The 20210-nt window shown below is 50.7% G+C and overlaps 1 protein-coding gene and 1 pseudogene across 1 annotated transcript; one reads left to right on the plus strand and one right to left on the minus strand.

Annotated features, from left to right (window-relative positions):
• Positions 1–6693: 6693 nt before the first annotated feature.
• LOC101784650 (cysteine-rich receptor-like protein kinase 6) lies at positions 6694–10601 on the plus strand. Its single transcript, XM_004957871.3, has 7 exons — positions 6694–7607; positions 8630–8764; positions 8966–9096; positions 9167–9377; positions 9467–9704; positions 9845–9995; positions 10076–10601. The coding sequence occupies exons 1-7, from the start codon at positions 6770–6772 to the stop codon at positions 10415–10417; spliced, it is 2046 nt and encodes a 681-aa protein (XP_004957928.1). The 5' UTR covers positions 6694–6769; the 3' UTR covers positions 10418–10601.
• Positions 10602–17735: 7134 nt separating this feature from the next.
• LOC101764143 lies at positions 17736–20210 on the minus strand (annotated as a pseudogene).

Raw genomic sequence — 20210 nt, forward strand, 5'->3', positions numbered from 1 at the left:
TTTGTAATAGTCTACGTTTAATACTTCTAAACATTCGATATGACGGGTACTTAAAAATAAGCAAACGAACCAAACCAGGCCTTACAGGAAATTGCATTTTAAGTGAAAATGAGATCTACAAGCTTCAGGCGTCCGCCTCGTTGGCCGTTTCAATCCGAACAGCCTGTGGCCCTGTGCGTGTCAACCTCTTCGCCTCCAGCTCGACCTTTCGCTGCCATATCGCGTACGGCGTACCCATCACCAGGGGCATCGTGCGGCTTGCTTCTTCAACGGCGACGGCGAGCTAAGCCACCGGGCGGCAGTGAGCAGGGGAATTGAGGCAAATTCGCCCAATGTTACACTGAGACCTAATCTGCGGTTCGAATTCTCCTTCACCGATGGACGGCGGCGGCTCCTGGTAGCTCGAATGGCCGATGGACGAGCGCCCCGGAGGGCGGCGGCGGCGGACGGTCAGCTAGCGGCCGAGCAGCGAGCAATACGGAGGAGGGGGGCTAATCTGTATAAGTTAGGGGGTAAAGTGCAAAACGCAGAAAATATCGGATCACGGTTAACAGTCGCGATCCGAATGAGGGGGTGAAATGAAAAATCCGAGTTTCTTCCCTGTCGCCATCCGTCGGCGGTCGGCGGCGGCCGAGCGGCGGATCTTGGGGGTACGCATCGAGGGTCGAGTTCTCCAACGGGGAATAAGCGTTCAGAAGTTTCCGGGGGACCTCCCGACGACATCCTCGTTCCACATTCACGCGCGGCCCAACTTGCTTGGCGGCGCGGGGGCCGCGTCGAGCGCCGACGGCCACGGCTCCCTCGCGCACATCTCTTGTTTGCGCGCCGCCGCGAAGAGCCTTGCACAACCTCCTCTTCGTCCTCCTCCGGCCACGACCGAGGGCACGCGCACGCACCGTATGCTGTGACCGGGCGGCTCTGAAGGAACTAGCCCGGCCGCCCGGCCATCCTGGGCTCCCGGCGCCAGCGCGGGTGGGCGGCTGCAATGCCGTGTGGACAGTGGTGGCGGGCGCCCATCGGCACGGAGTACAGACGGCGGGCGGCTCGCCGACCACGGACGGGACGGGGCCTCGGAACGGTTCCTTCGTGCGCGCTTGCGTGCCCGTGGCTTCTTTGGGCGGTGCGGCACTGCGGACCGAAGCGGTCAGCTTGAAGGCGTCGCGGGCGGCGGCGTCTCCCGTGGCTCGGACGGGCGCAGGCGAAGAAGTCGAAGAAGAAGCAGGCAGGGCCCAGTTGGCCCATCGTCTTCAAGCTGTCAGACACGCTAGTGCTTACTGGGCTTGGCCCAGTTGAAACGCAACGCCGCAAAACATTCCGGCCCAAAAGACATCGTCTTCACTTATTAAGCTGCCTTCTACAGGGTGGTCTTTAATTATTGCCATTTGCACAATATTAAAAGCTAGCAGAAATGACCGTGCGTTGCTACGGGTCATTACTTGCTCACGTGTTGGTGTTGATGGAGGTGATCTATACGCGTGTTGCTGAGCAGTTTCTCGATGGCGAGGAGGTCCTGGGCTCCTGGCCACAACCCCGCAGCTATTTATACAGGCAAGAACGCAACCTCGATTTCTATCCGAGTCGGCCTCAATTCCGATCCGGTTCGGCAGCGAACTCTCTTGGCAGTCTGGCCCCGAGTCAGCTTCGATTCCGATCCAATTCGGAAGCGAGCACTCCTGGCAGTCTGGCCTCCACTCCAATCGCTGCCCGCTTCGCTGCCGCCTCGAGGATGCGGTGGCCATTACCTGGTCGACACGGCTGGCGTCGTGCGGGTCCCTGAAGTGGCGTAAGAATCGGAGGATGATGGCGTTGACGTCGGAGGATGGCAGGATGTCGTCGGTGGCCATGAGGACCTCCTGGAGGTGACGGCCACGCCGTCGTGGCTGTGGCCATTCTCGACGGGCGGGAGCCTCCTCCTGGAAGTGGGGGAGGAGGAGACGTTCAAAGTCAACCAGTTCGAGTTCGACTACGCGTCGGATTCGACTTCACCTCGGACTACTCCAACGTTCCGCTCAGGGGTCGGACACTCCCGACCCTAGGACTCAGGGTCGGACGAGGCGGAGCTTCACTCGGGGTCGGGCGAGGTGGAGTTCCACCCTCAAGGGGTCGGGCGCATCGACCCCGGGACCAAGGGGTCGGGTGCATCCGACCCCGGGAAAAAGGGTCGGGCGAGGCGGAGTTCCACCCTCAAGGGGTCGGGCGCATCCGACCCCGGGACCAAGGGTCGGGCGTATACTCAAAATTGGATTGTGGGTTGATATCACGAAATATCAGGGGTTTTTTTGAAAAATAGCATCGGACTACTCCAACGTTCCGCTCAGGGGTCGGACACTCCCGACCCCAGGACTCAGGGTCGGGCGAGGCGGAGCTTCACTCGGGATCGGGCGAGTCGGAGACTGCAGGTTGATATCATGAAATGTCAGGGTTTTTTTTAAAAAATAGCCCGACGGACGAAAAATCCGGACAGAAACGTTACTTGCTTTAATAATAGGTAAAGAAGAAGGTAGCAAGGTGAGGTCCACGATTGAGTAAAAGTTAGCCCACAAGCTAATATTTGTGCATCATGGGAAGAGGTAGTTAGTGAGGAGACCGAGAGATTAAAGATTAATGTTTGCTGCTTATTTCTTTTGGGGCTGCCATCGCTGTTGCTCGTTTCTAACATTTCCGGCCGTATAGCAGCAGCTGTGGTTTGCGTTCTTATCAGATATGGCTGATGATCCCGATGCAAGATGCGTGCTGCAGGTTGTTAACTTGGAGGTTGGCTGATCCGCTGACTGACGGCTGAACGCTGTTCATGGAGCAGTCAGTCTCCAACACGAACCCTCTGAACGAACTAAAACTTGCTCTGGCTCTCCGTATAGCGTGCGTGCGGTAGCAAACTGCAGCAACAGCCAACAGGAAATAAAGTTGGGCGGCGGCAGAATTGTTGCCGAAGACAATCGTTGTTCGTTAGCCGCGCTCGATCCTTCTTCCCGCTGACCACTGAGCATGGCCGCAACTAACCTGATGATGATCGCCAATAGAACGCTTGCGGCGCGCCGGTGATGGTGTTCCCGGACTCTGCCGCCTCCAGAGCTTCGACGCCCGGCACGGATCGATGAAACGACACTCTCTGCTGGGCTCGTGGGATGCTATATCGCCTGCCGCCGACGATGCCCCGTCAACGTCGCACATCTCCATGGCCCGGCCGTCCCATCTCCCCGTAGATTCCCGCCGTCTCCCCCGTTGACGTTGAGCCGCGCCGCTCCGGCAGCTCGAGCACCGGAATGGAACAGCTCCGTCAGATGCGCGCGTTCCGTGTTGGGAGCATGCGCCGCGCGCTGGGCCCCTGGCACCCCGGCGCTCCTCGGCTTCCACGGCGACATCAACGGGGCGAGAACGATATGGTCCTCCGAACGCCGGCCGGCGGAGCAACGGCCTATTTAGTTGGAAGCGCGCTTGACGCCGCCGATGACCCAGAAGCCGGCAGAGAGACCGCCGGCGCCCTCCGGCAGCGCCGTCGCCGCGCCACGCAATCCATGCCGTCGAGGCAGGGAAACGACCGGGTCAAAGCGCAACCTGTTGAAGTCCGGGCCATATGTGCTCGATCTGACGGCTCGCAGGGTCCCAGGGTTGGACGGTAAATGAAATACCGTCCACCCCCGAGGCCCCGACACTCCGCTCCGCGCGTCGCCTCGCCGCCGCCCGCCGGAGCGCCGCCACGTCTCGGCCGCTACTGCTCGCCCCGTTCACTGCAGCACATGGCTTGAAACGCCAGCAGGACGAGGTGAAGGCAGAAGAACCCTGGCGCCGGCTACCTGCCAGTGAGGCTCCGACGAGCGCCCCTGGCGCCCTCGACGAGGCCTCCCGAGAGGGGCGCGCGGCGTCCATGAACGAGGAACTGCTCGCTCGAGGCGCCTGGCGATGACGTTGCGTTTCGCGCCGGCCGCCTGCTGATCCGAGGCAAAGGTCGCATCATGGTGATGGCGGCAATCCCTGGAAAGCTACTCGTCGACCGACCACTCGATCGACCAAGCAGTCATCTCCGTGCTGGGTGGCCTCCACTCCAATGAGGCCTCGCCAGAGTGCTGCGTTTTGGGATGGTTGTTTATGGCCTTGCTTTGCTTGGGGGGATAGGTCGCTAGTGGCTATCAGTTAGCTGTGTCTGCATCTGCTGATCGTGGTTATAGTCTACAGATGAAGCTCTGAACATTTTCTCTGTTTATGCGCAGTAGACATTTGTGAAGTTGAAGAAGCTTGAGAAGATGAAGAGGGAGGTGAGAGAAAATTTGGGGTAGAATTCGGCTGAACCCCGATGAAGGATTCGAGCACGAACAGAAATCTTGAGGGTTTAGGATTCTAGTACGTGTTTTCATCTCTGCTACTCTCCCCCTCAGTCTCACCAGTACATAAAAGAAATTACATGGGCTCAGCCCACTGTCATATCGTTTCACAGCTCCAGCTTCTTTGTGGGTTTCTTGGTTCTCTTTCTGCGGCCCAGCTCCTCATTTCCTTCTGATGGCGTGGTCACAGGCTGGCTTGTGACGTTGAAGAAGCTTGAGAAGATGAAGAGGGAGGTGAGAGAAAAGTTGGGAGTGTGGACGGGGAGATATGTCCAGGTCCAGCCAAATTCAAAGCATTCCCTGCAAAAATCTAACAAAGGTCTAATCAAATCACCCTTCCTACTGGAGGTAATGAAAGTCAGGCCGTCCCTCTCTAATCAGTCAACGTTGCTATTCCATCCGTTCAACAGCGTCAAGGTTGAGGTGTCGACTGTTCCCACCTTCACCTCATCTGCCATGACCAGTCTGCGGGGACACCGGCAACTACACGGAGAACGGCTCGTCTCCACCGAAACCCGCCCGGAACGCTTCCTCCTCGTCCTCGGCGTTCCCTCTTCGCCAAAGGCTGCAGGGTCGGCACTACGCCGGACATGGTCTACGCCCTCGCGCTCTGCCGCGGCGACGCGAACGCCTCCGCCCTCGCCGCGTGCGTCGCGGCCGCGTTCCAGGACGCGCAGCACAGCAGGCAGCTGTGCGCGTAAAGCAACAACTAGGTAAGGACTCCGGCCTCCAGGCGGTTCGCCTCGGGCAACCGGAGGAGGTGAGTCCTTTCAGAAAACTATGTGCTTTGGATAACGGATGGTTCTCTTGAAAAAAGAAGGCGCTTCTGATCATGCTCTATAGTCTGCTTAAAAATGAATATCCCGCGTACTTGTCTTACCATGGTCATCGCATTTTGCAAGCCGCACGTGCGTATCACCTACACGTAAACATGATCCCCCTAATCTTTATTCGATCCATCCTGACTTGTCCAGTCCCGTCACAATCAGTTGCTTCATTAACCAGGTAAAACGGCACGTACGCGAGCGGTGACCAAGTCCATGCTTGACCGTTTCTTTCTGTTTACCAAACGAAGTTTCCTTTGGTTCGTGTGTGCAGGGAGGGATTAGGGAAAACAGAGCAGCAAGAGTCTCTCTGCGAGTGTTGCATGTTCCTTCTGTCTTTTTTGGTTGTTTTGGCTGCTGCCTTGGTCTTGCCTGAAGAGGAAATATTGCGAAAATCCCTTACAGATGCACATTGGCTTATCCGTATCCCACCTGGCGCCTTGAGATGAGTGCCAGCTGATCTCCCTCGTATTCCTTGTGTATTTCGTTTTTTTCTCTTAGAGCAAGTATAATAAGGGGATGTAAGCTGGCTGAATGCTGACGTGGAGGAGAGAGAAGAAGTGAGAGAGGAGAAGCGGGCTATAAGCTTACAACCGACTTAGGCGTAGGAACCAAGAAACTTTGTGAGAATGACTTGTGGACCATGTATTAATGATGAAGAGCTAACCATTGTACGAGTGGGCTAGAAAAAGGCTGATAGAAACCTTGCAGCCCGCTTGCTAGCTGCGTTATTAAACTTGCTCTTGGATATATCCTTCCCGGCATGTCAATGAAGAAAGCTACAATTATATTTCACAAAGTCTTCTCTTCTACTCCCTCCGTTCCAAATTATACATACATATTATTATACATCTAGACATAAGATATATCTAAGTGCATAACAAAGTCTATAAATTAAAAAAAAAGCTAAAACAATCTATGATTTGGAACAGGGGAGTACTATATCTGCTGCAACCACGAATAGGAAAAATTACAACCAAATTTAACCAGAAGGTGTGAGGAGTGGAATGGACATAGGCAGTATAGATTGGAGTGTGGAGCCTGAGGCTATATGATCAGGTAGAATGAAGAAGGTAATCCGGGAGGTCGGCAAATCACCTAATGGCTTCAGGTTCATCTACTTTACATAAATTGAGATGCCGTAGCGTGAAGCTGTTCCGCAAACCTGAGAAAAAATATGTTACAAATCTATTAAAATCATATATTTTTATTTCATTGGTTATTACTACTTCACCCGTACCCTTTCAAACGGCACTCCAAATCACCTGTTCGCTTCAGCTTATAAGCCGGCATCCAAATCACCTGTTCGCTTCAGCTTATAAGCTGGCTGAAAAGCTGAAATGGCTGATTTGTTGTGAGAGGAAAATACTATTTGGTGGCTGATAAGCCAGCTGAATAAACTAAAGCGAACAGCGGCAGCAAAGTGCTTGACGGCTGCCCATGCGGGCCCACCGAGTACTCTAGTCTTCGCTGAATCGCCAGTCAAACCTGCGGGGCCCTTATCTGGTCAGGGCACCTGCCTGCCCGGGGACATTTCCGTGCCCAAAGCCCCTGCAGCGCGCATACACGTACCTCTCTCCTCGTTCGCCGGCTCGCCGCTCACCAGTCAAGAGCCGCCGTGGCAACATGGACACGGCCGCGCGGCGCCGCGGCGTCCTCCCACTCCTCGTCACGGGCCTTCTGCTCGCCCTCGCGCCGCTGGCCGCCGCGCAGCCGTGGCCCCATTGCGGGAGCACCGGCGGCAACTACACGGCCAACAGCACCTACCAGTCCAACCTCGCACAGCTCGCCGCGGCGATCCGCGCGAACGCGTCCCGGTCGGGGAACCTCTTCGCCACGGGCAGCGTCGGCGCCGTCCCGGACATCGTCTACGCTCTGGCCCTCTGCCGCGGCGACACCAACGCTTCCTCCTGCGGGGACTGCGTGACCACGGCGTTCCAGGACGCGCAGCAGCTGTGCCCCTACAACAAGGACGCGACGGTGCTGTACGACCTCTGCTACCTGCGCTTCTCCAACCAGAACTTCCTCGCCTCCACCAGCAACAGCAACCCCGTCATGCTCAGGAACACCCAGAACGTGAACTCGCCGGTGCGGGCTTTCGAGGCCGCAGTCGGCGTGCTTCTCAACGCCACCGGCGACTACGCGGCGGCGAATTCGTCCAGGAGGTTCGCTACGGGGGAGGAGGGCTTCGACACCAGCAACCCCACCATCTACGGGCTCACGCAGTGCACGCCGGACATGTCGCCCCCCGACTGCCGGAGCTGCCTTGGGAGCATAATCGCGATGGTGCCGCAGTTCAGAGGGAGCCAGGGCGGGAGGGTCATCGGATTGCGGTGCAATTTCAGGTACGAGGTGTATTCTTTCTTCTCCGGGGGACCGTCGCTGCGGCTGCCCGCGCCGTCCACGCCGGCGCCGGCGCCATCTCCTACGCCAGTTAACGTGACGCCGACGGCAACCCCGCCAGGTGAGATGCCAGACACAAATTCACTAATAAGTTCGCAGTTTTTTGCTTCGATTTTAGCGCTAGATGTATCCTTCAAATCAGATTCTAGAACAGGGACGTGCGTCTCAAGAACACGAAAAGGAAGCCTCAACAACCGCAGTCTTGTTCTCCACAAAAGACAACAAAAAATTATCTCCAATTATTTATGAACTGCAATCCGTCAACAGATTTCGGTACAGGACTAGTGACCGCGTACGCCGGTTTCTTTGATGATCTCGACACCTCTGCAGTCCTGTCGCTATCGTTTACTACTCCAGCCTTACAGTATGCTGAATAGTTCTAAAGAAACACACATCTTGGCATCCAAGGGATAAGATTTGTATCTTTTTTAAAAAACCTACAAGGAAGCCTCAACAACCACAGGCTTGTTCCACACAAAAGAATAAAAATAAAATAGAAACCTTGTATACCACAAGGATCCCCAACTCTTGTATGAATCATGTAGGAAAAAGATTGGCCACTGGCCTTTTCCCATTACATTTCAAGCGTGCTTGTGTTTTTTATTTTTTATTAAGCACGGTGGAGTACTGGAGTCGGACAGACTAATCTACAATGCAATGTGGTTAGTTGGGTTTCCAGTAGGCATAAGTAGGCACTAGTACTCAAAGTTAAGTGATTAAACCCTCTAATGGTCCACCCAATCATCTACTAATTAGGAAAGGGGTCAGCAAAAGATGAAACTGTGACGTAAAGTTATCTTTGTTTTCTGTCAGTTGGGTCTTATTCCAGATAACATATTGCAAAGCGCCACACTGCTACTCTGCTAGTAGTTGATTTCCTGAATGTATGGGCCTAGCTGCACTAAGGTTCTTAGTGCTTGGACCCCAAAGTTCTCTACGAGGGCTTGAGTCTATGTATCTTTTGAAAAGAAGCTCGATTGCAGTAAAATATGTTTTGTCATGCTTAGTGGTTCAGATTGTGGTTGAATCATTAGTAAGATTTGCAGCATGCTGTTTACTGAAGTTTGTGGTACTTGTTTACAGGGAGACGCAGAAACAAAGCAGGAATTGTTGCAGCAATTGCAATGCCTATAGTTGCTGCGGTGCTAGCTATCAGTACGGTTTGTCTCTGTTTCCTGTGGAGGAGGAGAAGACCAGCAAGAGAACAGACACCATCTTGTAAGTTGTCTTGACAATTTGGAACTGTGAACAGATTTGCAATAGAATAATATGTGCAGCAATGCAGTACTTGACTTATTAAGGGATAATATTACCATTATATTTGACTATTTTAATTCTTTTTGTGGAATTAAAAGGAGGTTATATTATCATAGATACTAGTCGATGTTTATAAATTGTGTTGTCACTATATTCTGACAGACTCAACTAATGATGCGGACATCGAAAGCATCGATTCACTTCTTCTTGACATATCAACTTTACGTGCTGCGACCGATCACTTTGCTGAGAGCAATAGGCTTGGTGAAGGAGGTTTTGGTGCGGTCTATAAGGTGAGACTCAAATCACTTCAATTCATAAGGCGTTTTCAGTTTCGGCAACTGAAGGTTCACATTTATACAGGGTGTCCTTCCTGATGGCCAAGAAATTGCAGTGAAGAGGCTCTCACAGAGTTCAGGCCAAGGAATACAAGAGCTGAAAAATGAGCTTGTTCTGGTTGCCAAACTGCAACAAAAGAATCTTGTTAGGCTTCTCGGTGTTTGCTTGCAAGAACATGAGAAACTGCTTGTGTATGAATACATGCCCAATAGAAGCATTGACACTATTCTTTTCGGTACTACTTTATAATAATCTGTTTTCTTCAGTAGCATAACAACTAAAAAAATGACGTTGCTCACATGACATTTCTTGTTAAACATCCAGATCCTGAGAAAAGCAAGGAGCTTGATTGGGAAAAGAGAGTCAAGATAATAAATGGAATTGCTCGAGGATTACAGTATCTCCATGAAGATTCTCAGTTGAAGATTATTCACCGGGATCTTAAAGCGAGCAATGTCCTTTTGGACTCTGATTATACTCCTAAGATTTCAGATTTTGGCTTGGCTAGATTATTTGGAGGGGATCAATCACGGGAGATCACTAGTCGAGTTGTTGGAACATAGTACGTCCCCCACCACTTCAAATTTGCATGCAAAGAGAAGAAAAAGGCACTATTTAGCATCATTTATTTGCACTTTGGTCCCCTTGGTAAATAGTTCTAGCTCTGTCTTTGACTAGAAATAATTTCTCTTCATGTTGCAGTGGATATATGTCACCCGAGTATGCCATGCGTGGCCACTACTCTATAAAGTCTGATGTATTCAGCTTTGGGGTCCTGATTCTAGAAATCTTAACCGGAAGAAGAAGCAGCGGCTCATTTAATTTCGAGCAATCTGTTGATCTCTTAAGTCTTGTAAGACATTCTAGTACTCCAAAACTCTCTACACAAGTAATTTGCCTCAAAGACACTAATGGAATTCACATTTGACACAGGTTTGGGAGCACTGGACCACGGGGACAATTGTGGAGATTATGGATCCATCTCTGAGAGGCAAAGCTCCTGCAGAACAGATGCTGAAGTGTGTCCACATAGGGTTACTATGTGTTCAGGATAACCCGGTTGACAGACCGATGATGTCAACAGTAAATGTCATGCTCAGCAGCGGCACTGTCTCTCTTCAGGCTCCATTGAAGCCAGTATTTTTCATTCCCAAGAGCGGCTACTCAACTGTTTATTCAGAATCATATCCTACAGCTTCCCAGTCCACCGGCAACGGTAAAACAGGGGTGATGTCACCGAATGAAGTGTCGATCACAGAACTGGAACCAAGATGAACCCTGAAGCAACATGTTGCCAGAGCGATTGGATTATTGTTGTATGAATAATCTTAACCTAGGGGCAATCTTCTAGTTCCACAGTCTGTGTTACTAAGTTTTCACCTATATGTCTCCACTTGCCCCTAGCATTACAAATCTATCTTTCAATAACCAATTGGCAAATCTAGGTCACTTGCGTGTAGATATGGTTGTTTCAATTATCATTACTCTCTGAGGTCACATTTTTTCTTTTATGTAGATGGTTTCACGAAATACTTGGTGAGGAAAATATTGATGGTCTGTAAGAAATAAATCAAGAACTGAGTTTGGTGGCCTACTAGTTGGGCTTCCCTGACCTGATGCACCCGAAGATCCTATATAACTTCCGGTGTTCCGGTGTTTGAGATTCGTGTTGAGAATATCGTCCATCGTATGCACCTCATCCCCCCGACCCTAACTCCCGTTGTTTGAGCCCGCGTGCCCTAACGTCCCGTCACCCCTGCCCCATTGCCGCCACCGACCACGTGTTCCACTGCGCCTATGCACCTGTGTGCTCGGCCACCACGACCCTACCACTGTTCACGTGCGTTGTCAGGCGTACATCCATGGGTCCACCAGAAGGCTTGTACGGATCCATACGAAGAGAAGTACACCGAGGCATACCAGGACATGGAGACTACGATACAGGGTGACGTAGTCTACATGGACTACCAGGAGACTAGTCATAGACAAGGAAACTACTATTCCGAGTTAGAGTAGAACTCTGCAGTCGAATCTGACTAGTACTCTTGTAAAAATAACTGCCCTGTAACCCTGCTCCCCCGGTATATAAGGGCGGGCAGGGCCCCTCAAAACAAGTTCAATCTAATGCATGCAAACAACACACATGACGTAGTGTATTACGCAATCTAGCGGCCCGAACCTGTCTAAATTGCGTGCCTACGTACACCATCAAGCTCCTGATTTCGACGACACCCACCAACCAAAACTCTACCTCGGGTACCCCCTTGGTAGGTTGCCAGGTTAAACACCGACAGCTAGCGCGCCAGGTAAGGGCGATCGTCGAGATCATCAGGCGAGCTTGAAGGACCTCATCTTCAAAATCAATTTACTCAACGAGAAGCAAGTCGCCGAGTTCAAATTCGAAGCAAAGTCGAGAAGCTTGGGAAAACAATTGGATCACAGGCGATTCCATCCGCAGAAAGCCGCAAGTCCCTGCCCAAGTTGAATCTGACTAGGTAATGCCAAGGATCGCACCGATCAAGATTATAGCTCGCGCGGCAACACCTACAATCGGCAAGCCGACGCGCCAGCGACAACCTTGACTACTATCAATGGCTACTCATCTGTTTTCACACAATTCACGACAGATTTAGTACTCGACGACACGCATCTCCTGCCGCGACAAGCAGGGATCAAGTAGGAATTGGGTTCGGTAATTGAGTCCGAAACCAAAGCAAGCATCTCCAAGTTCGAAGCAAAGTTCGCCTACTACACCCCACAAACCAATCAGCAGACTGCCAGGCTATCATCGCGTGGTTGTTGTTCCTAAGGCAAAAAGAAGATCACAAAGCTAATTCCTTCCTATCAAAGCTAGAACTCAAATCTGAAAGCAGAACATCATCAGGACCGAGAAAACATGCTGCCATGGTGCGTGAAGAAGATAAAAATTCAGCCTGAAATTGCTATGCACACACAAAGGAGTACACGAAGACTTCAAGTGCTTCGCGGCAATATCAACATCCGACCGCATACTACCTCGTCAACAACTACTTCAACTTCGAGAGGGCGCTCGACGACCCGCCAACGACTACCTCGACTACTAGTCTCGAATAGAAACTAGTCGGGACAGGTCTTGCACCATCAATAACTAGTCGGAATCGACTCCGACTAGCCGGCTTGATCAACAATCATCGCGCCAGCGACAATCTTGACTACTTCGACGGGCAACTCACCAACGACTACTTCGACTACGCCGTGACGCTCGCTGGTGACTGCTCATCTTGACTAGAAAATTAGTCGGGGCAGGCCTCACATCGTCGACAACCAGTCAGAATCGACTCCGATTAGTCGACTTCATCAACAATCATCGTGGCTTCATCGACGACCGCTACGACTTCATCGACAATCGTCCATGAATCAAGCTAAGTCACTTTTCTAATTATTTTTCGGCTTGTTTCCCGTATGCGGGGCAACGCACCAACTACTTATTTGTGTACGCCTCTCGACGGGAATTACTCTATAGAGCTACACTTTGCCAACTACTCGCCGGAGGGCAGCAAACTCATGCACACAACACACACTCTACTCGTCGGAGGGCAGCAAACTCTTGAGCGCAATCACGCTCTCTTTTTTGTCACAACGACGACTACTCATTTTTGTCTTCTCTTAAGGTCACTAATCTCCTTGAGAAAAATACGCCTTAATTTGTGAAAGCCTCAGGAGCATCTGTCATGCCTAAGTGTCAGCACACATACATGAGATAAAAATCTCAGTTGTGCAAATGGCAGTACCCGTACGCGTTGTCGGTGTTTTAGACCGGCAACCCGCCTAGGAGGTACCCTAGGTGGTCTTTTATGCGGTAAGGGTCGTCGAGAATCAAGGAATCAATGGTGACGCAAGGAACACAATTTAGACAGGTTCGAGCTGCTAGATCGCGTAATACCCTACGTCCTGTGTGTTGGTTTGTATTGATCTTGGGGATTGATACATTGGAGTTGAGGTATGACCTGCCAAGCTAGGTACCCCTGCCCTCCTTTATATACTCCAGGGGGCAGAGTACTAGTCGGATTACAAGGAGGAGTCCTAGTAGGAGTACACGGGACTAGTCCTAGTCGGATTACAGGGGAATCCTAGTAGGAGTCTGACTTCTTCCTTCCTTGCGGGTACTGGGGATGTATCCCCGACAAGCCCCCGAGCGCTTCATAGTCGAATGCAGCAGTCTTCGAGTAGTCTTGAGATATTCGCCGAGTAGTCTTGGTGCTCTTCGAGTACTTTGTCAGGCTGAATCTTTCAATGCTTCTCAAAGCTGCCATGAGGCTATAGTGTGCTCAAAGTCTTGATCAACATAATATTGTAGTCTTCATGTATGGAGGGCGGCGAAAGTCGCACTCCATATGGAGTAGCCCCCGAGCCTTAGGTTGCATCGCAGAATCAGGCTGAGGGTCAAAATCTTGAATCTTCCTCTTTCGACTTGAAAAAAGTCTTGGGTGTAGCTTATCAGCCCCCGAGCCTTGGATTGATTGAATAATCAATCCGAGGGTCTTGATTCTTCACTTAGGTCATCATTCGAGTAGTCTTGCGGCGTCCTGCCCCCGTGCTTATGCGCCAGGTAAGTCGTTGGAGCCACGTCGAGTGGTTTTACAGCGTCCAGCCCCCGAGCCTGGGAGCTAGCTGAGCCACTGGAGATATTCCGAGTACTGATTGGTGCTTAGCCCCCGAGTTTAGGAACTAGCCTGTGCCGTTGGAGGCATGCTTAGTGGGCGTCACGACGAGCGTCGTCGCCAAAGCTTGACCTGAAAGAAAAGATGCGTACATTATGTAGCATATTTGTAGTATTTTGAAACTGCTGAAATTTATTCAGTGATCAATATGAAGTTGTGTCATGCTCTTATTTCGGTCATATTCTTCTCGAGTAGTTAGCCTGTTATGATTAGGCCCTTAGTCTCTGGGTAGCTGTTGCCACTGCGTGTGTGAGATCATTGTCTCGTATACGCGTATGGGCTTAGGCGTGACAGATGCGCCTGAGGCTTTCACGAGTTAAGGCGTGTTTTGCTCGAGAAGAGTAGTGACCTTAAGAGAAGACAAAAGTGAGAGGAGTCGCTGCTGTGACAAGAAAGAGACTGCACGATTGCGAGTCAAGCTCTTATTTCAGTCATACTCTTCCCGAGTAGTTAGCCTGTTACGCTTAGGCTCTCAGTCTCTGGGTAGCCATTGCCGCTGCGTGTGTGAGATCGTTGTCTCGTTTACGCGTATGGGCTTAGGCGTGACAGATGCGCCTGAGGCTTTCACGAGTTAAGGCGTGTTCTGCTCGAGAAGAGTAGTGACCTTAAAAGAAGATAAAAGGGAATATTCGCTGTTGCGATAAAAAGAGAGCGCGGTAGCACGAAAGAGTTTGCTGCCCTCCGGCGAATAGAGCGCGCGTTGCGCGCAAGAGTTTCCGGCGAGTAGAGCACGTGTTGCGCGCAAACGGAAAATAAGTCGGAAAATAATTTAGAAAAGTGACTTAGCTTGATTCGTGGATGATTGTCGACGAAGCTGTGACGGTCGTTGACGAAGTCGACTAGTCGGAGGCGATTCTGACTAGTTGTCGGTGATGCAAAGTTTGCCCCGACTAATTTTTAGTCAAGACGAGTTGAAGTCGTCGACGAGCTTCCCGTAGCTGACGGAGTGGTCGGCAAGCTGATCGTGGTTGTCTTGACGTGGGCAATTAGTAGTTCATTCCGTCTCGCCCGACCCAAGGTCCCGGGGTCAGACATGCCCGACCCTTTGAGGATGGAACTCCGCCTCGCCCGACTCTTGGTCCCGGGGTCGGATGCGCCCGACCCGTTGAGGGTGGAACTCCGCCTCGCCCGACCCTTGTCCCGGGGTCGGATGCGCCCGACCCCTTGAGGGTGGAACTCCGCCTCGCCCGACCCTTGGTCCTGGGGTCGGATGCGCCCGACCCTTTGCCGCAAGGCTTCGAATCGCCCGACCCCCAGCTTAGAGGGTCGGACTAATCCAAGACCTCGAGACAAGGATGCGTTTTGAGCGTAGACCATGCTTGGCTGGAGTAGTCGGCGTGCTTACGACATAGTCGATGAAATCATCGGTGAGCCGCCCGTAGTCGTCGGCGAGCTTGCGATGTAGTCGGACTTTCGAGTTGTAGTCAAACTCAGAGTCGCTATTGGACTTCGAGTCGTCGTCGGACCCAGAGTCGCCGTCAGACTCCGAGTTGTAGTCGGACCCGGAGTCACCGTTGGAGTTCGAGTTCGAATCGCGGTGGAACTCGAGGTCGCCGTCGGAGTTGACGATCTGGCGCTGGAACGATCCAACGCCGTCTGCGATGTAGAGCCAGGATCCAAAAACGAAGGTTGCGCCCGCTTCAATAGCGAAGACGAGCTTGATGACGACCGTGCCATTGAGTTCGCGCTGAGAAACTCGACGAGTTCCCCTACCTGGCGCGCCAGCTGTCGGTGTTTTAGACCGGCAACCTGCCTAGGAGGTACCCTAGGTGGTTTTTTATGCGGTAAGGGTCGTTGAGAATCAAGGAATCAATGGTGACGCAAGGAACACGATTTAGACAGGTTCGGGCCGCTAGATCGCGTAATACCCTACGTCCTGTGTGTTGGTTTGTATTGATCTTGGGGATTGATACATTGGAGTTGAGCTATGACCTGCCGAGCTAGGTACCCCTGCCCTCCTTTATATACTCCAGGGGGCAGAGTACTAGTCGGATTACAAGGAGGAGTTCTAGTAGGAGTACACGGGACTAGTCCTAGTCGGATTACAGGGGAATCCTAGTAGGAGTCTGACTTCTTCCTTCCTTGCAGGTACTGGGAATGTATCCCCGACACGCGTACAAGAGATAAAGATCTCGCCACGCAGTGGCTGCGGCTAACGGAGACTGAGAGCCTAAACGTAACAAGCTAACTATTCAGGAGAAATATGGCCAAAATAAGAGTATGACACAAAACGTTTATATTGATCACTGAATAAATTTCAGTAGTTTTAATATTCCATAAATATGCTACATAATGTATGCATTTCTTCTTTCAGGTCAAACTTCGGCGACGACGCTCCAAGGTGCTAAGCGTACCTCTAAAGGCACAGCTAGTTCCCAAACTCGGAGGCTAAACGTCAATTACTACTCGAAAATACTTCAAGTGGCTCAGTTAGCTTCCAAGCTCGGGGGCTAAGCGCTAATAACTACTCGACGTGGCTCCTACGGCTCACCTGACGCATAAGCTCGGGGGCTAGACGCCGCAAAACTACTCGGATGATGACTTGCATGAAGATTCAAGCCCCTTGAATTGATTATTCAATCAATCAATCAATCCAAGGCTCGAGGGCTGATAAGCTACACTCAACAATTGATTTTTTTCAAGACAAAGGAAGAAAATTCAAGATTTTATTGGCCCTCAGCCTAATTCTTCGATTCAACCTAAGGTTCGGGGGCTACTCCATATGGGCGGCGACCGCCCTCCATATATGAAGACTATAATATCAAGTTGATCAAGGCTTTGAGCACACCATAGCCTCATGGCAGCTTTGAGAAATTTTGAAGATTCAGCCAGACAAAGTACTCGAGAGCACCAAAACTACTCGGCAAGGATCTTAAAAGTACTCGAAGACTACTGCATTTGGCTATGAAGCGCTCGGAGGCTTGTCGGGGATAGATTCACAGTACCCGCAAGGAAGAAAGAAGACGGACTCCTACTAGGATTCCACCATAATCCTACTAGGACTCATACCACGTAATTCTATTAGGACTCCTCCTTGTAACCGACTTGTAATCCTACCCCTGGAGTATATAAAGGAGGGCAGGGGTACCTAGATGGGCATAGCTCAAAATCATCATCAATAGAAAATCAGGCTATGCAACACCCAAGCGCAGGATGCAGTATACAACTCCCAAACAGGACGTAGTGTATTACGTTACTCTAGCGGTCCGAACCTGTATAAATTCGTATCTTGTGTCCTCGCTTTTACCTTCGAGTTCCAGGTCCGACGATTCCCCATCAACCAATCTACTACCCCGGGTACTCCCGTGGTAAGTTGACGGGTATAAAACACCGACACTACCATCAACACTAACTATAGTAAGATCGAAGACAAACAAATCGATAATATTTATACGAACATGGCGAGGTTCATCCTACGCGAGATTTGTCACGAGGATGGAGCATTCTTTGATAAAGATGGCGTGTTAGATGGCGGATGAGTGCACAAATCTTTGTAAATGGGTGTAATAGTTTTAATATTAACGTGGCAAAGAATAGCTCTATTCTAAATGTTGAATTTTAATAATGTGAATTATATATTATGTACGATGCAGTTTTTAATAATATGAATTATTTATTATTCAAGTTTGTTGTTAGGAGATACATATTTCATTTTGACGGCTAAAAACTGGCGAGACATAAAAATTATAAATAACTCATGGGAAATAATATATTGAATGGAAAAATTCATATTCCTGATGAGCAGTATAAGCACCCGCCAGCACAGAAATCATCTGTGCTGGCGGGTGATGTAACCACACCACCAGCACAGAAATCATCTGTGCTGGCAGGTGGCTAACGTTGCCCGTCGGTAGACAGCGGTACCCGCCAGTACAGATAACATTTGTGTTGGCTCAAGATTGCTTGTGGGTACGATACCTGCAAGTAGCCGTCAACACAAATGCCTCAAATGCTTTCTGACGTAGTGCGCGACTATTCGGGGAAACCCAACCCCGGGCGTCCGCGACCCCAAGACCAGCCTCATGTACTACAGCCTCCTGGATGCCCAGCTCGACGCCGCGTACTTCGCCATGGATAGGCTGGGGTTCACCAGTTTGAGAGCGTTCACTGGGGAGACCGGGTCGCCGTCCGGCGGACACCCCATACACGGGCGGTTCGGGCACGTATTGACGGCCAAGAATGGCGACCCGCCGGCGGCGTCAAAAGAGAACGCGCAGGCGTACAACAACAACGTCACCCCTGTACATCTTCGCCCTCTTCAACGAGAACCAGAAGGGCACCGGGCCGGACGACATCGAGCAGCACTTCGGCCTGTTCTACCCGAACATGCAGAAGGTGTACGAGTTCGACTTCCACGGCGTCTCGCCGGCGCCGGCGCCGCCGACGTCGAGCTGGTGCGTGGCGAACGCGGCCGTCGGGGACGCGCGGCTGCAGGCGGCGCTGGACTACGCGTGCAGCCACGGCGCGGACTGCGGCGCCATCCAGCCCGCCGCGCCGTGCTTCGAGCCCAACACCATATGGTCGCGCACGCCTCCTACGCGTTCAACAGCTACTACCAGCGCAATCACCGAATCACCGGGCCAGCGGGACGTGGGACTTCGCCGGCGCCGCTTTTGTCGTCTACCACGCACCAAGTGAGTTTACACTGCACTCTCGTCCACCATGATCTTATCCATGGCACTTGTTTAAGTGGATGGTAATCTCACTGTTGTCCGTTTCCGATCCACTGTGTTTGCTGCAGAGTACGGGAACTGCGTGCTCCCATCAAAGACTTGGATCCAAGAGACAATAACAGCGAAGTCCAGTGTTACCGTTGTCTTGTACGTAACAAGATGTGACAGTGACACACAAAAGCCCGGCAACTGCAAATCGTTTGACTGGATCTGCTGGCCAGACCATCAGAGAGTTAGAGTCAGCGGGCAAAAATGCTTTAGCTCCCACTTTGTCTTCTTTAAAAAACTAGCCACATGCGGCGTACTGCAACCGATCGAAGCTGTCTGTATCAGACTCTTTAAAGTTTGGTATTTCCAACGGATATACATGTACACAAAGTTTGAAAAGATGTACCGTACTTCTTAAAAAAATTAATAGCTAATATATATGTTTTACAGAAAATGTTATTGTACTGCATATTTAAATGTGAATGAAGCAACTTTCTAAAGTTCTAAGGTTTACGTTAGCACACAAACCGCACATGTAAGAGCCAAATGTATCCCTATAGAGCTTGAAGTAAGCTGGATGCGCTATTGCAAAACACCTCGTTCGTGCCTGCTCTAGGATTATTAGACACAAGAAGCAAACTTAAATATCCATAGAGGCTGAACCATTGCGAAGCCAGGTCATCGTTGTATTAGCTGCAGGTTTTCTTCTACTTGTATTTTTTATTTTTTTTGCAAGTTTTCTCTGCACAGCCACTCTTGCTCCCAGTTTCCCACCACCAAAGGCCCAGCCCAAGCTGGGACCTGGGAGCATGCAGCAGTCAGCCGGGATCAGAGCGCTGGCGTTAACCACTGTCCACTGGGCTATATGTCCATTCCCTTGTTGTTCGGTCATTGGCGCGTCGCCGTCATCGTTCGGACAGTTTGGTGACTTGGTGCTGTCACAGTGTCAATCCATGCGTAAATTCCAGGTTCGCAATGAGCTGCATAAGAACCGGTATTCCAATTATGAATTATTCCTTCTGCGATCACTGATTTATTTGTGATCTCTGTGACAGAAAGCACTCCGGCAGTCCGGCGGCGGAGGTGACATGTCATGTCGTTACCAATATCAATATAGTTTTTTTAAAATGTTTTTTAGAAAACAACGGGCTTGGGGCATCCACAATGTGCATGAAAAGATAACCTTAAGCAATAGATGAAGTCTTATTGTTAGCAACAAACATTATGGAATAGCACCATAAGAAAAGATTCCCTAAAGTCCACTTAAGCTTAAGGTGAAGCAATAAGCAATAAAAAAATCATTTCTCTCTCTTAGTGACTCCCATGTATTTGACCAAGTAGTTCTTAGTGGTGGGCCTTATGACAGTAGACCATAGCTATGACAAACTTTACAATAATCTGTAAAGTGATCATACATGGAGAGAGAGAGGGAGAGGAAGGAAAGAGATAGAGGAAAGTGGGTGGAATGAGAGAGATATATTGTATTTTATCTCTTACGGGCAGCCCATAAGCTTATGGATGACTTTTACTATGGATCACTATATGAACCACCCTCACAATGATTCAGGTAGGTGAATTGGAATATTTTTAGTCCCGCTAGTTTTGAAGCACATTGTGGACGCCCTTACCATCCGGGTCTATCATGCGAAGGGGGTGATCAGTTTTTTATTTGTTTCAATGGGACCCATCATACCTCCTTTTTACCAT

This window comes from Setaria italica, chromosome II, assembly GCF_000263155.2.
Source record: "Setaria italica strain Yugu1 chromosome II, Setaria_italica_v2.0, whole genome shotgun sequence".
Classification (NCBI taxonomy): Eukaryota; Viridiplantae; Streptophyta; class Magnoliopsida; order Poales; family Poaceae; genus Setaria; species Setaria italica.

Excerpts from the sequence above, each read along its gene's own strand:
- LOC101784650 (XM_004957871.3), top strand. The coding sequence starts at position 6,770 with ATGGACACGGCCGCGCGGCGCCGCGGCGTCCTCCCACTCCTCGTCACG. Across the intron at positions 9,705-9,844 it reads AGTCGAGTTGTTGGAACATA|TGGATATATGTCACCCGAGT; the intron begins GTACGTCCCCCA and ends TTCATGTTGCAG. Across the intron at positions 9,996-10,075 it reads CTGTTGATCTCTTAAGTCTT|GTTTGGGAGCACTGGACCAC; the intron begins GTAAGACATTCT and ends CATTTGACACAG.